General features: G+C 39.5%; 2 protein-coding genes across 2 annotated transcripts; both read left to right on the plus strand.

Moving 5' to 3' along the window:
- Window positions 1–559: 559 nt before the first annotated feature.
- On the plus strand, window positions 560–1,808 carry cenpw (centromere protein W). The gene is made up of 3 exons (XM_086263721.1): window positions 560–764; window positions 845–958; window positions 1,603–1,808. Exons 1-3 carry the CDS (start codon window positions 678–680, stop codon window positions 1,627–1,629), a joined length of 228 nt encoding a protein of 75 aa, XP_086119847.1. The 5' UTR covers window positions 560–677; the 3' UTR covers window positions 1,630–1,808.
- Window positions 1,809–4,601: 2,793 nt separating this feature from the next.
- LOC147312396 (E3 ubiquitin-protein ligase rnf146-like) lies at window positions 4,602–8,381 on the plus strand. The gene is made up of 2 exons (XM_086264481.1): window positions 4,602–4,809; window positions 5,386–8,381. The coding sequence occupies exon 2, from the start codon at window positions 5,387–5,389 to the stop codon at window positions 6,443–6,445; it is 1,059 nt and encodes a 352-aa protein (XP_086120607.1). The 5' UTR covers window positions 4,602–4,809; window position 5,386; the 3' UTR covers window positions 6,446–8,381.
- Window positions 8,382–15,653: the final 7,272 nt, after the last annotated feature.

Raw genomic sequence — 15,653 nt, forward strand, 5'->3', positions numbered from 1 at the left:
TCATCTGCACATCTATGCAGAACATTTTAAAAAAGGAAATACATTGATGAACCTTCAAAGTGCTATCACTTAGTTTGTTTTTCTTTACCCTTTCCATCTTTTGTTTGTTTGTTTATTTACTGTTAAATAATGTGCTACTTATGCTGTAAGGGCTGATTTGTATCCCAAAATTGGTGGAAAAGTGATTCATTTCTTATGATATCTTTTAATTGTTTGTTTGCTTGCTTGCTTGATCGATTCTTTATTCAGAATGTATCCACATTTGTGCGCTTTTACACAGAAGATACCTAATTTGTAGAGGTAAAAAAATTGTGACAGGTGAACATCAAATTATAAGATTTCCTGCATGTGCATGTTACTTTTACTTTTATCTAAGTTTCAACCCTAATATTTTGTCATGTTTGCCTTAAATCTTCTGCATTTTTATTTATTTATCTATTTATTTATTTATTTATGTTTTGGTATGTTAATACAAGGTGAGAAAGCATTTACTGCTTTGCGCAGTAATGAGTACAAAACTCTAGATGGCGCGGATGAAACAAGCAAGGAGGCAAACGGCTTATAAGACCACGAAGAAGAATCTACACCGGAAGTCAACAAAGCGGGAGATTAGAAAACATAAACAAACGTTTTTCGTGGGGTGTTCCTTTCTTGTTTCACAGAGAAACTTCATCGACATGTTGAACAAAGCGCCCAGACTGAAAAGTACAATTAAAACGAAGGCGAAGGGCAACATAAACGTGAGGCCGGCGTCAGAGGCGATGGTAGGCTATCGCTTTGTCCGCAGCTGACCGGTAGATGAGCGACGCTAAATAACAGCTGGTTTTTGCTCCTGTGTGCTCAGATCGAACTGCTGACACTGCTGTTCATGAACAGCCTGGCTGAAGAGGCGAAGGCCAAAGCGTTTGAGGAGAAATCTGCGACGATCAGAGCTCAGCACGTCAGGGCAGTCTCCAAGGTCGGTTTATGTTCACATAACTGCATTAACAACACAATCATGTAACCAACCAGTGATTAGAGATTTACTATTCATTAGTAAATCATTAGTTAATCTATTGATTCCCGATTAATCGTTTGGTTCTGTCTCTCCGTTTAACTAAACAACCTTAAAATTAGAGATTGAATTATTTTCAATATTTCCATCACTGTATATAACTGTAAAGCACTAAATGTAAAAGAGTAAACTACGTTTTTTTCCCTTATTGGAGGGGTCTTGATTGAATAACTTATATACATAAATCAGCCCTTACAGCAGAAAATACACATTATTTAATATTAAAATAAACAAACAAACATTATTTCTCTGCACACACAATCAAATCACATGTTAACATTTCAAAGACTTTTAAAGAATTGCTCCACGCTAGGTAGTTTCTGCTACTGTAAAATAATAACAGCTATCATCTTGTTACATTACGAAGTTTTTCTTTTAATCATTGTAATTGAAACTACATAAAACAGACATAATTTTATTCCCTCAGTATGCTGGCACTTCTTCTTCATATTATTAAAGATATTTTAAACGTACTGTACAGAAGTTAGAAATTTCAGTGTTGTGTCAAATTGAGCTCACTCTAAAATATTTCCGTTCTTTCTTTACAGAAAGTATTGAAAAAGGCGAGAGGATGATGAAGACGGTGAAGAGCATCATAAAGATTATTTTGGAAGGCAGTGGCAATATTCTTTCATATTTTTAATGTCTTGTTTTGATCTGAAATTCCTTTTTTGAGTTTTTTTTTTTAAATTGTATTTCCGTGCAAGTAAACACTGTCCTTTCATTGTTCTGTATTAAACATTCATGAATTTTACACTGCCTAATTTATGTATGACAACTTAAAATATAGAAAATAATTGTTATTCTTATCTGAAAACATTTGGGATCAAATTCTTTTAGAAAGTCCACATTGAAATGCCTGCAGGCAGTTATTTGGGCATTCATTTGGAAGCCAAATTAAATCACTCCCTACCTAAATGTAGTTAAATTTCAGTGGCCAGTGATTCATCAAACCTGCATATACATAATCACCAGTCAGTCCTGATAAGACCTGATTAAGTTTGCTGACTTGATCCCAAAATAAGGTTTTAAAAAGCTGTATGTGTGCAGATGAGCTCTCTCGAATCTGTTTTGTTCTCCCATTATATCCCATGATTCTTCAAATTCCTCACTTCTTCACACTACATGTGTTAGTGTGATGAAGTGATATCCTACTGGTTCCACGTCACTACAGGGTTCCTCATAGTGAGCCAAAAGGTTGAAGTCGTAAAAGTGCCTGATTGTTCTTTTACAGTATCTGCTAAGTTACTAATGAAAAGAGTGTCATGTTTGCTCAACCGGCACCCTGACAGCAGATGTAGCGGGGGAGGGGGTTCAAAGTCATCTACATAACACCCAACAACCAAGAGTCAGGGGTGGGAATTAAGCATTTTTGAAAAAATGAGTTGGAATGGGCTGATTTATACTCCAAATATGGGGCTACTTATTTTGCCTCATTTACATAAACTTAATTATAACCAACTTTGTTCATGTATGAGGCAAAAGACATGTTAATTTATCATGTTTTATTATCTTTGTTATATTACCCTAGATATGGAGATATATATTTATACATACATTTGTAAATGTATGTAGAAAAGTATGTCCTGATAGGTGTGTTCACCTGTCACAAAAAAAAAATCTGTTTGGTTTTTTTTTTTTTTTTTATATTACAGTTTTTCTGTTTTTCTTTTAATTTTAACTATTCTTTTTACCTCTACAAATGAGGTATCTTATGTGTAAAAACGCACAAATGTGCATACATTTCCAATAAAGAAGCAAGCAAGCAAGTAAACAAACAATTACAAGATACCATAAGAAATTAATCACTTTTCCACAATTTTGGGATAGAAATGTTCTATAAATCAGCCCTTAAAGCATAAATAACACACAGTAAATAAACAAACAAACAAAAGCTGGAAAGGGTAGAGAAAAACAAAGTAAGTGATAGCACCATGAAAGTTCATCAATGTATTTCCTTTTTAAATGTTCTGCATAGATGTGCACATGAGGTGTGCACATTTTCCCCTCCTGCCTTGCAGCTCCATCTTTAGCATCCGTTGTTGAATTTATGCACTAATGTCTTCTAATTTAAAAACAAGTAGAAACTCTTTCATCTAAAAGAAGCCAGATTTTTCTATACAGCCCAACAGTTATGACTGAAGTGGATGGATATGACTAACTTTATTAAAGTGCTTGTGTACATCTTCATCTGGACATGCTTGTATGTTAGCTATTAATTTCCAAGGTTCATCTGTGCTTCAGTTTATGCCTCACTCGAACACTACTCTTTTGGGGACTAAAATCAACACAAGAGCCTGGGGCAAGTATGGGGCAAATTATACTTTCACATTTAATGATGAAAACTTTGTGTTTGTGCTTGTTAGAAGCTCAAAATGGCTGAGAAATGCAAAATGTTTAATGCATACAAAAAGATGCACCAGTGCTGTGGATTCCTTAAACACTTCAAGGTTCTCCATGCACTGAGATAAGCCACAAAACCAACACCAACTCCCACCCGCCATGGATCTCCCTGACAACAAAAGAGACTCAAACATGACCCTAAGGATCTTCTATTATGCCAGTGGTTTTAATCCTAACGTTGCTGCTGATTGGTTTATATTTACAGTTTGTAATTTTGTCATCCTGTGTGTCTATCTCTCATTCCTGTGCAAAAATTTCACCGCTTTCCTACTGAACTGTTAACACAGATAATAAAGTTCAGATAATTTGATTGTATTTGCTAAATATTATAGCAAATATAATCACCAGATGTAGCAACTGCATGAAAATGTTATAGAATCACTGCCATTCTACTGCTGCAGGACATTTTCTGTGCCACTGATAAATGTGAAACTAATCCCTGCACAAAATATTAAAACATGCACTTGTTGTATAAATGACATTTGACCTCAGACAAAATGTGAACCATGTTAAACCTTTTTCTAAACATATTTATTTGTAACTTTTTTTTCAACATATTTTAACCCCTTGATGCCAAGTGCATTATATTTGAGACATGACTTTTTGAGGCTTCATTAGTGTGATTTTTTTTCTTTGCCTGGTAAACCTAAATAAAGACATTTTTAAGACAAAAGCTGTAGCAAATATTATGCAAATTTAAAGGCATATATGCAAATTACTTTTTTGATTATTTCTTTAAAAATGTGTTTGAGCTGGGTGTTAACACCATAGGGAATGAGTATTCAGTATGACCATGTATATCTTTAACTTGATGAGTAAGAATTTATCAAACAATAGTTTTTTAACTCTGGGTTCAGTTTTTTAGAGTTCTGGTAACAGGGTTGCGCCAAGCACAACACACAGTAACTACAATGTCTAATTAAAAGTGAAAATATTATACCTGAGTAGGACAAATGTTTGTTTGTTTTTACGGTTTATTATTTGTTTTTCTTAAGTAAATCGCAGTTATTTAAAAAAATTAAATAAAGTTAGTTCTTTTTTATGGTGTACAACATACTAAACCATAACAGGTTTAATGAAGCCCTCCTTTTACTGTGAAATACACTCCTTTTTTACCTACTTTGTGCAGCCACACACACCAGATCTACACAACATATGTATCACCGCTGGAAAGTGTTTGCAGCACATCCAGCAGTACTGAAGTTAGCTGGGCAGGGCACAGAGCTCAACTAACGTAGCAACACAGTCGTTTCCTGTCATACATAACTTCATAACCAAATATAAATGCAGCTGTGGAAATATCTCAACCTGGCCTTCAGCTGAGGACGCTTCTCGAGGTATCCCGAGTTCAGGTGAGTGTATTTATAGGCCACTTTAGCAGCCCGGAGACACACTGACAGCTAGCAGGCTAGCTACATGCACTGCTGGAGCTAGCAGGCCAACTTTGGCTGAATGAATGATTTAACTTATTCGACTGTAGATTGGTTACAGCCACAAAAGCAATGCCAGAGTTTAACATTATGACAAGTAGTTTAATATCTGTTTATACAACTTGGGGCTGAAAAGCTAACGTTAGCACAACAGTAGCCTAGCTGGGTGGCTACATTAGCTCTGCCAAACAGAGAGGCCTTTGTTGTTCTATTTGCAGACCGATAAAGTCACGAGAAGTATGCTGGCCTGTCTGTTGTTTGTAATATTTAGGCTTTCAAAGCTACAGTTATTTGGGAAGTAATGTTCAAAGGGGGATATTTGCCCTGAAAACAGTTTTGTGCTATATGCGAACGAGGGCGTTCCCAGAAGTGTCAGCAGAGCAGTGCAGTGTATGCTAACTTGGGCTGCATTCCCATGTTTTTGTCAGTGAGTCACTAAATCTGTTTAGCTTGTAGCATGCATGTCCCATTTGCTGTGCTGTGACTCTCTCCCTGCAGCATGGCAGGCTGTGGAGAAGTGGACCTCTCAGCAAACGCCCTGCGACCTTCCAAGCTCATTGAGGAAGTGGGGGATGCTGCCTCCACCAGCACTACCCCGGAGTGTGCCATCTGCCTGCAGAGCTGCGTCCATCCTGTACGCCTCCCGTGCTGCCATGTCTTCTGCTTCCTGTGCGTGAAAGGTGCCTCCTGGCATAGCAAGCGCTGTGCTCTCTGCCGACAGGAAATCCCTGAGGACTTCCTGGAGCGGCCTGTTCTCCTGTCACCTGAAGAACTGAAGGCAGCGGCTTCTGGGTTGAGCCGAAGCGGGGGAGTAGGAGGTGAATCCTGCGGAGACTATGCATGGTACTATGAAGGACGCAACGGTTGGTGGCAGTACGATGAGAGGACAAGCCGAGAGCTAGAGGAGGCCTTCGCCAAGGGCAGAAAGAGCACAGAGATGCTGATTGCGGGGTTTCTTTATGTGGCTGATCTGGAAAACATGGTCCAGTACCGCAGAAATGAGCATGGTCGCAGGCGCAAGATAAAGAGGGACATTCTAGATATTCCTAAAAAGGGGGTGGCGGGATTAAGGTTAGACCCTGAACCTACCCCTGTTCCTGCTTTACCTGTCATTGCTCCGGCAGCAACAGAGCGTGTCAGCTCAGCTCATGGATCGGACTCTGCTGGCCAATCGCAGTCTTCCTTTCCGGTTATTGTGTCTTGTCCCCCTGTTAGACCTCAAACACTCCTGGGGCGTCATCATCTCACCAGTCCTCTGTCACCTTCGACCCTGGAGGCATCTTTTTCTCAGCTTCTAATCAGCCAGCCTGAGGGTGAAGAGGTGGAAGGAGATGACGAGCTTCAGATGTATGAATCTGCATCTGGCAACAGTGAGAGTGAGGACGAGAAGAAGTGCGAGAGAGATCGAGAAGAATCAGTGGCACGAAGAAGACATAGGCAGAGGCCGCTAAGAGAGATCCAGCCAACCAGAGTCCCTCCAAGGGGCAGGCCTTCTAGTTCTACACTCAGTCTCCGTTCACGTAGTCCTGATGGGCAGTGCACTGTGACAGAAGTGTGACTGGAACATTTGAAAAGTTCTCAAACTCTCATCAGTTCAGCAAAAAAGTTTAAAAACCAGTATGCATCTTTAAAAGATCCCATGGATAGAGCAATACCTTTTGAATGTGTTGTTGCCTGTGTCACTGGGTGATTAACCTGTTGACTGATGTGCCAAACATTATCCTGAAATTATTGTTGGAATAATTAAAATTCTCCCTCCACTTTAATGTAAACTTCATTCTGTCGGTGGCCCTGTGTCTGTTGAGCTGTGTTCAGACCAAATTCATGAAAATATAGAGAGTAGTAAAAGCGAAAAGAAGGATTACAGGCAGTAGCTGGAATCAGGTCCTCCAGTTTTGAGAGAGTTTAGAGAATCCATTTTATGACTCTTAGCAAAATTTCCACTGAAGTTGTAATGCAAGTAATTTAGCTTGCAGACTTGCATACTTTCCCCAGTTCATGTCACCTGAAGCAAATTAACATTTTTACATAGACATTATATGAAATTGCTACGTGTGGGATAATGTAATAGCTAACATCATCATAACACCTCTGATATAGGTTGATGTTTCATGTTACCTTTGTTGTACTCTCTCATGAGCAGAAACAACTAAAACCTTAGAAAGGAATATAATTTTTTTTTAAGGTCGTTGTTATAGTCGTAAACAGTTTGCAGTTCATGGCTCAGTGGTTATGCAACAGCAGGCTTGTTCCTAAAACAAAAAAGTGACGTGCTTTAGAAAGCTATCCAGTCTATAAACTACCATAAGCTCACTGCCTTATCATAAGATGTGACAGTGTAATACAGCCCTTTTGAAATTCAGTGATTCTCTATTTACCAATTTTATGAGCTCATTGTTAATGTGGCTGATTTATGTATATCTAAATGTTTTTTCCTCTTTTCTCCATTTTTAGAGTGATGGTTTAAAAATCAAGCCTAAAATGTAGCAAAAGTTACAGAGGATTGAAACTGCTTCCTTGCTGTGATGATTAGGTTGTTTTTTTTTTAAAGCTTAATCAGGATCTAATTATTAGCTATTTAAATTTGAGATTGTGTGTGTGTGTGTGTGTGTGTGTGTGTGCGCGTGCGCGCGTGTGTGTATTAGAGGAGGGAGGCCATTTCCCCCCCTGGTTTGGTGTGATAGTCTTATTTAATAATGATGTGTTTTTTCTTTTGTTGTGAGCACTGTTGGGTGTTGAAAAGCTATTGGCAGAACCACTGGAAAGTGTTGGGTTATATATGTAGAGAGACACATTTGGATTTCTATTTCTTGTCACAGGGCTACTATCAAAGCTTTGGCATTGACGTGTACTTGAATGAGCTCACACTGTCCTCACAAGCTCTGTCACCCTCACGACGCCTTCCCTCCCCATGTTCTTGCTTCAGCTTTTAAGTTTTTGCTGTACCTGTCTTACTGAAGTCTGAATGTTTCCCTTGTGGTGTTTTTGTCAAGTTATTAAAATTGTTTATCTGTGATTTAAAGTCACATAATGGGGTGTGTTGATTTTCATTTATGATGGATGAATATGTAATTCAGTGCATTAGAGGATTGTGGGATGACTGGAAGCTCTGATCCATGGACTTGCTTGCAAGGAGTGTCCTGGATTTAATGTTTCAAGAGTCCACAAGATGGAGGTGTTGCTCAGATTTCTGAAACCCTTAAGCAGCTCCATACAGACTGGGTGGTTGAAACCTTGCCCGTGATGCAACTAAGAGTATTTTTGTGCCTATTGTGAATAATAACATTTTTAACATTGGAATTACTAACTCAAGCATACATTGTACTGGAAAGTTGCTGAATTCAGCTGCAGTTTGTGTCAAAGTGAATACTTGAGTTTTTATTTAACATTTATTTGTTCTTAAATGATTACGAATCTTAAGTGGACAGAAATATTCAGTTTGTGTGTTTAAAATCATTACTGCCTTTTCTATAATCCATGAGCAACATGTAAATTTATTTGTATAAATTCTGGGTTCTCTGCACATTTTTCAGTAAAATGGAGCTGATCCAATCCAAAACATCAACTTATTCACAGCCTTTAAAAGGTACAAACAGACTAACAGTTAACACCACTGCACTCCCACTGTATCTCCATCAAAGTCTTGCTCACATTTGCTTTGGTTTGACGCATTAGTCTGTATGCATCACTAAAGGCTGTGACTTAAACACTGGGCTCCGGACCCTTCTGCCCTTTGGATTTATTTATGATGCTCTGAAACCCCACCAAAGCTGCTGAGCTGCAGCATTTGCCAAGTGAAGAAAACTGCAGGCTTGATGCGTGCAGTTGGACTGTGACTTGAATTAGAAACATGGCTCTGTGGGCCAGACTTTGTCTGTGTCTTTTCAGAGCTTTCACAAAGCTGTGTGCACTCTTTAGTCAGTGGCGATGGTGGCCAGATGTCGTGTTTCTGTTCCTGGGTAAAATAATTTTCATCTGCAGCCTGGAAAATAAGTGAATGCAATTTTGTTTTGTTTTTGAAAAAAGAACATCTTCATTCTTTCAGCAGTTTTAGAAAGCATTCAAACACAATTTTGTATACTTTATCGAGTTGTAAATGGGTAAAAACTTAACACTCAGTTTGTAGTTTTTAGTCATGTTAACAGTTAAACAAAACAAACTTCTGACCATGATAAGTGACTATGTAAGGTGTGTTTTGTTTCAGGAGGTGAGCAAGAACTAGCTGTCACTCTAAAAGGGCTTCAGGAGTCCTCTGCAGAGACAGGAAAACCTGCTCATAGATAACCACCATCATACGGGCCTTTATGGCAAATAAGCCAGATAGAGGATACCCTGATTGGAATACAAATGACTTGCCATTCATATGTGTTGGCAGGCTCCATTCTGTTTCTGGCAATGCTTAGCACTAAAGAAATACAAGAAAAATATGGAATCGCCACACTTAGAGGATGTTCATTTAGCTGTTTGACTTTATGAAATAAACAAAGCCAATATGACAAAAACATTTTTGTATTCAAATGCTGGACATTCTGACTTCATGAAACATTGGCGTTTTGACAGAACTGTAAGAAATGTGATCAAATGAAAACCAGAAAACAATGAAAATGAAGCATGGCCTGTGAATGTTCAGAAGTTAATCATAAATTCGTATTGGCTGAAGATTTTAATCTGATTAAAAAACCCCAAAAACATCCATTCTGGCTCCAAGTTTATCCATCAACTGCTCTTTGAGAAAGTTGGACTCTGTTTGATTGAGAAAATTGCTTTTATTAGTAAAGCCCATACGTCAACCAGGGATGTCAGGCTTTGATGTTTTTCTGGTTTTGTTGATAATGGTTTAACTTTGGATCTGGACAGAAATATTCCATTAATTAAAATAATTATATATAATAGTTGTTCACATATCATCTACCTCCATGTCACCCCATTCCTAGCTTCCTATTCTGTCACACCGACCTTCTGCGTGTCCTCCTTCACTGCATCCATGAATCTTTTCATCATCCTTTGCCCAGTATATCCACTGTCCAAACCATCTCAGGATGCCTCTCTAACATTCCTACAAACCGCTCAACCTGAGCTAAAGTACTAATTTTTAATATCGCTATCTTGACTGAACATCCTCCAATTGTGGTGACTGCAAATTTTTGCCAGGAGTTGCATCACCAATAATCTTCAAGCTGTGGAGGTGCAGTTCAGCAAAATGTGCAGGGATCCAGCTAAAGAGTTTCTGAAAAAAATGACCTGAGTGCAACAGTGCAGTTATCAATATAGCAGTGAGCCTCACTACAACACTACAGTTGAGTGCATATCAAAAAAGTGTGCCTGAATCCTGTGGTGCCAAGAGATGTACCCCCCAAAATTAAAGCTTTAAATACTGCGTAACATTGACAGATTGATGGGTAGACTGGGCCTTACCACCTTCTGAGGTCAGTATATTTCCTTTTCTTTTCCCTTTTATGTGTATTGCAAAAAATAGTATTCACCAAAGTATCACGTGTTGCTGAGAAGGTAGTTTATGGTGAGTTTTATGATTTTCTTGTTCTCTAAAAATACCTTCCAGCTGTAGCCGACAACCAAACCAATACAGTAAATCAGTTTTCCACATAACTGAAACACAACGCCTGCTTGGAACCGAGAGGCTCCGCAAGCTCAGGAGTATATCTATGGGTGCTTGTCACCACAACCAGTTGCATTTACATTACATGCAATTTGATCTATTGTTTCTATGAAAATATTGATTTCAGTAGCTTTCAATTTTTTGGAGATCTATACCTGAACACAGCTGATACTTGTCTTGTGTGTGTTCCATTCATTTACACATGAAGGCTAAACTCTGTCAAGTACTTAAAAAAAACTTGCATTACCTCACCACTGTAGCAGTGTATTCTTTTCTGACTGATATATTTTTGTATATGTTGTTGTGCAACAGTCAAAACATCATAAATATAATCACTGAACAACTAATGTGATGCACATGAATAATAACGTGGATATTACATTGTGCTCTTTTGCTTTTACACAGAAACAGAGACTGTGTTTAGATGGAACATCTGCTGGGGCGGAAGATGAGATGTGACATTAGCGTGAAAACAGCATGAAGGACAAATGAAGAAGAGCAGACATGATGTTGACATAGAAACAAAGATGTCTTTCTGAATTTATTTTTTTTAAAACCTGACTGTGAGTCTCATTGCATCTATGATGAGAGGTCATGGCTACTTCTGGTCTGGGCATGCACTATATGATATGGCTATTGCTGAGTGCAGGCAGACAGACGGGAGACAAGCCTGCTATATGTTTTCAGACACGTAGCTGCCCTCTAACGATCTCACGTGAACCTCATATACTGGTCAAATGCCTTCTGTAGCCTAACTTTTCACACTACATAAAATACATACCCTGTCTCCAATACATCCACAAATAGTCTCATCACTCTCGCCACCCTGAGGCCCAAAGTGGAGCATTGTTATTGTGGGGATTGTTTCTAACCTTATTTTGTTGAACATGGTGGATTGGTTGAGTCCATTAAATACAGGCTCAGGTTTTCTTATACAAATTCTATTGAATATTAAAATGTTTATTTTGTAAGAGAATAAAAGATGTTAGTACACTGTTTAGACTGTTACAAGAACCATTAGCATGTGGCCTCTGTCTTGCAGCTGTGCATGATGTGTCTATGCATATATGCACAGTAGGTCATCAGTATTTCTAACCATAATGCAGAGATTCACAGACAAGGTACCTCACTCATGCAGGAGCCAAAAATGACTTCACTTCTACTGTAACGCTCATCGACCTAACACCATTAGCCTATCAAGTAACATGCCTCACTAAGCCCAGTGCTACTGAACCATTTATAACAGTGACGTATCACATTATTACTATGAAGATCGTAAAGTTTATATTATGAGTCTTCTCCATTTCTAAAAACAGTTTAATGTGATTGCACACTGTATTTTCCATTTGGTGTCTACTTGCTACCAAATGAAGGCTAAAGGGAGAACTAGACAGGTTAGTACTGAGCTGACAGTTTAAGGTACTGATATTAGCTTTTGCACAGGAAGAAATGTTCTTTAGAGATCTAGCTGCTCTCTAGTTTATACAGTGTGGGAAATAATTATTTGGTCATCCAATGAATTTGTAAGTTTGCCCTTTTCTAAATAAATTAAATGAAAAATGAAATGAAAAAAGTTTCATTTCAATGGAGAGAAACACAATATCAACCAAAAATCCACATTAACAAAGTTCATAAAACTTAAATAAATTCATCTCCCATGCAAGATTGTTCCTTCTGGGGTGAGAATGATCACGAGAAAGGTGGCAGAACACTCTAAAACTCCCCTGTAGCTTGTTAATGATCTAATGACATTCGGGATCACAGTGACCAAGAATGCCATTAATAATACACTAGACTGCAATAGACTGAATCTTCCAGTGGCTGCAAGGTCACTCTGCTTTTAGGTGAGCAAATAAATGATTCAGAAAGAGCTTGAAAGAAAGTGCTGTGATCAGATGAAATCAAAATTGGGCTCTTTGGTTTTAGAAATGCTGAGTATGACCCAAAGATCACCATCCCCACAGTCAAGCATAGGGTTGGAAACATGCTTTGGTGTCATTTTCCACTAATGGTACAGAACGATTTTACCAAAATCAGGGGCCAATGGACAGAGCCATGAAGCATAAAATCTTGGTTGAGAATCTTTCTTCAGGGGAAAAAGTCCATGACAACATTGTACCAATGCATTACTGCAGTCAACAGCAGCAGCCAGGTGCATGTACCTGCAAAACAGATGACATTCCTTGGTGATGTGTATGTCCAGGAACATTTATCTGACGCGAACATGGGCACATGAATGGGCCACAGGCCAGTCCTGCAGCCATGTTGCCGCTCCCAGCTGACCACCAAATTAAAATTGGTCATTTGTCACACGATAAATGGACCACTATAGTCACCTCTGCCAAGCAACACCAGCTAATCCCACGAGAGCGCCCCGCTCTTGTTTTGAAAGACGACCCTCGTGGGTCATCTTTCAAAGGGGAGATATTTGGGCCCCATTCTATTTTAATGAAGGGTTCTGGAATTTTCAAGAACACTTTAGGCTCCCCCCTGGCTGTCCTTAATGGTCCAACCTCTTGTACTGCTGCACTCATCATCTAGCATTTGAGACGGCTGGTTCAATGGACAGATGCAGGCACACTGACAGTGTGGACAGGTGGACGAAGATAGAGCAGAACAAACTGTGACACCACCTCCAGTCTAACGGGACATTTTGTGCCATATGGTTAAAAGGAGCACAAAATGGAAGCGTGGAGCAGTGGAATTTGAAATTACACCTCTGGCCTAACAGAGTTGACCCTCAAATTCATAATTTAGGCTGTCAACACTCCTGGGAGATGTACAGCAGCTTTGAAATCCATTTTTTACGTGTTACCGATACAGGGATTCGAGAGGAGCAGGTTCAGCAGCTGCTGAAAATGTGTGAATTCTTATCACCCAATATCTTTGAGAGACAAGAAGATAACTTTATTTACAAATGTGTGACAAGAAATTTCAGGTTCGCATAGATCTCTGAAAGAGCATTTCGCAAAAGGTCTGAAAAGACTGAACAAAACAGGTGTCAGTCGAACCCTGCTCGTTTCTGCAGCTGTGCGCTCACGTGTGCAGTGGCAGGTGGATGCCAATGAGAGGACAGAGACATGCCTGTTGTTTGAGACATGCAAACATTTCTTGTCTGTTAAATTTTAACACGAGAAATCCAGCTATATAATGCAATGAGAGAGCTTGTGAAAATGGCTGTAAAACGGCTCAGTTTCAGCTGATCTGTTCTCCTTTACACTTATTTTGGCCCTGCTGCTCTCCTGTTCACAATTTTGTGAGATGAACTCAAAATTAATGACAGTCAACTATTTTGAGTCTGTTGCAGGAGCAACTGACACATGCTGGGGATTTCATTGAAGACTCCCCAAGCCCAGCTTTAGAGAGGCGGGACAGGGGTGGAGAGCAGAGGACAGAGGACAGGTGGATGTGGCTAAGAAGTGACAGGAAGGAATGTGAGATTCTCACATTCTTCAGACATCTAAGAAAACATTATGTCATCAACCAGGGACTCAGTGAGATATATTTAACACTTGTAATAGGCATTTTTCCACAGCGGAAATCCTGGCATGCGTTCTGTGGAAAGGTAACATTAAAAACGACCACATTCCTTTTATGTGACCCAGTTTCTTGGTCTTTTTGTTGTGGATGCTGAAAAATTACTGGACAAAAGAACTAAAACCGGCACATGTGCACATAGAACATCATCAGTCCTCCTAGAGGGATGGAAGACCATTTCTTCTAGATAATCCCTGTTTTAGATGAGCTCTGACATTAAAAGTACATGTACAGCAAAATAGTTGTGTGTGCAAATTATGCATATCATAGATCATTTTAACCACGTTCTGATTGGAGACTGCAAGATAAACAGAGGTGTTTTAACAATATTGATGCCTCAGTTCCATCAGGAAGACATCTGTAATTTTATTAATTACACCTTCGCCATCAACTGGTAGTGGCAGATGGCTGCACCTCCCTGAGTCTGGTGCTACGGGAGGTTTCTTCCTGTTAAAAGGGAGTTTTTTGTTCCCACTGTCACCAAGCATTTACTCATATGTGGTCATCTGATTGTTCATGTTTTCTCTCTATTGTATGGTCTTCAACCTTGCATTAAAGAGCATCATGACATGACCGTGGCTGACTGTGATATGCTGTAAAGCAAGCAGGATTTATTTTTGAATAAAGCAATATTAACTATGAAACAACTATAAGTTGCTCCTGTAAAATAAACTCAGTTTTCCAGACATTGATTTAGACCAGTTGTAAATTGGTCTGTAAAACCTTTTTTCTTTTACCTTTTCTTTTTAGTCCAAGATTACGCTCAGTCCAAGTCTGGATAAATGTCTGAAAGACTGATACACGTGTTTTCTCTTAACAGAAGTGAGGATAGATGTAAATGTTGGCAATCACTGCCACAGGTTCGATTCTCTAAGGGGGTACAAGTGCTGCCTTGTCTGGGCTGCTCCCAGGATCTCAGCACACACACGCATGTACACAATAGCAAACCATTGAAAAGGGCAGTTCAGCATTGTACATATGTCATGAATGAATGTGTTTGGACAGGACTGCACTTTTATAGCATATAATAAAAGTTGCATAGCTCGTAAAGTAGTTGCGTAAAGTAGAGGCTGTCCGAGGTGTGATGATGTAAAACTAAAAGTATCTTTTAGTGGGCGTAACCCCCTTGGGTATGTTAACTTGGTTGCTGACGTCAAGTAAGCCAAGGCGACACTTCAGCTGTCTGCTCCTGTGTTCTCTTCCTTTCTCCCCACTGGCATATGTCTGCTTCTGCTCACATGAATAGCCTTTCCGGTGGAGAGCATGTTGTGCCAGGCTCTGCCATGCTGTGTCGGTCTGATAGCAGTGTCTTTCATTCAGGGCGGCAGGGATAAAGGGGGAGCAGGCTGGACTAGGAGGGTGAAGAAGGAGAAGACGTACATGGCAAAGAACACTGCTTTTTCACACTTTCTAGTGCGGATTTCCTGTTTAAAAGCTCGCTTATGCAGGTGGGAGGTCGAGTTAGTAGGGGGCCTGATGAGGGTAGCGGAGATGGCCAGCATCTTGCAGCATGTGGAGGCGCCAACCTGTAAGACGGGCTGTCATTTACTCACACAAAGAACCTGGAAGCAGAGGCGGGAAGACCAATGAGTAATGCTGTAACAGGGATACA

Source organism: Aulonocara sp. 'chitande type north' Nkhata Bay, linkage group LG15, assembly GCF_057382095.1.
Source record: "Aulonocara sp. 'chitande type north' Nkhata Bay isolate Kocher_YH1m ecotype deep benthic linkage group LG15, A_spYH_male_GT1.1, whole genome shotgun sequence".
Classification (NCBI taxonomy): domain Eukaryota; kingdom Metazoa; phylum Chordata; class Actinopteri; order Cichliformes; family Cichlidae; genus Aulonocara; species Aulonocara sp. 'chitande type north' Nkhata Bay.

Coding starts and splice junctions, on each gene's coding strand:
- LOC147312396 (XM_086264481.1), top strand. CDS start 5,387: ATGGCAGGCTGTGGAGAAGTGGACCTCTCAGCAAACGCCCTGCGACCT.
- cenpw (XM_086263721.1), top strand. CDS start 678: ATGTTGAACAAAGCGCCCAGACTGAAAAGTACAATTAAAACGAAGGCG. Junction 765..844: donor GGCCGGCGTCAGAGGCGATG/GTAGGCTATCGC, acceptor CTGTGTGCTCAG/ATCGAACTGCTGACACTGCT. Junction 959..1,602: donor ACGTCAGGGCAGTCTCCAAG/GTCGGTTTATGT, acceptor CTTTCTTTACAG/AAAGTATTGAAAAAGGCGAG.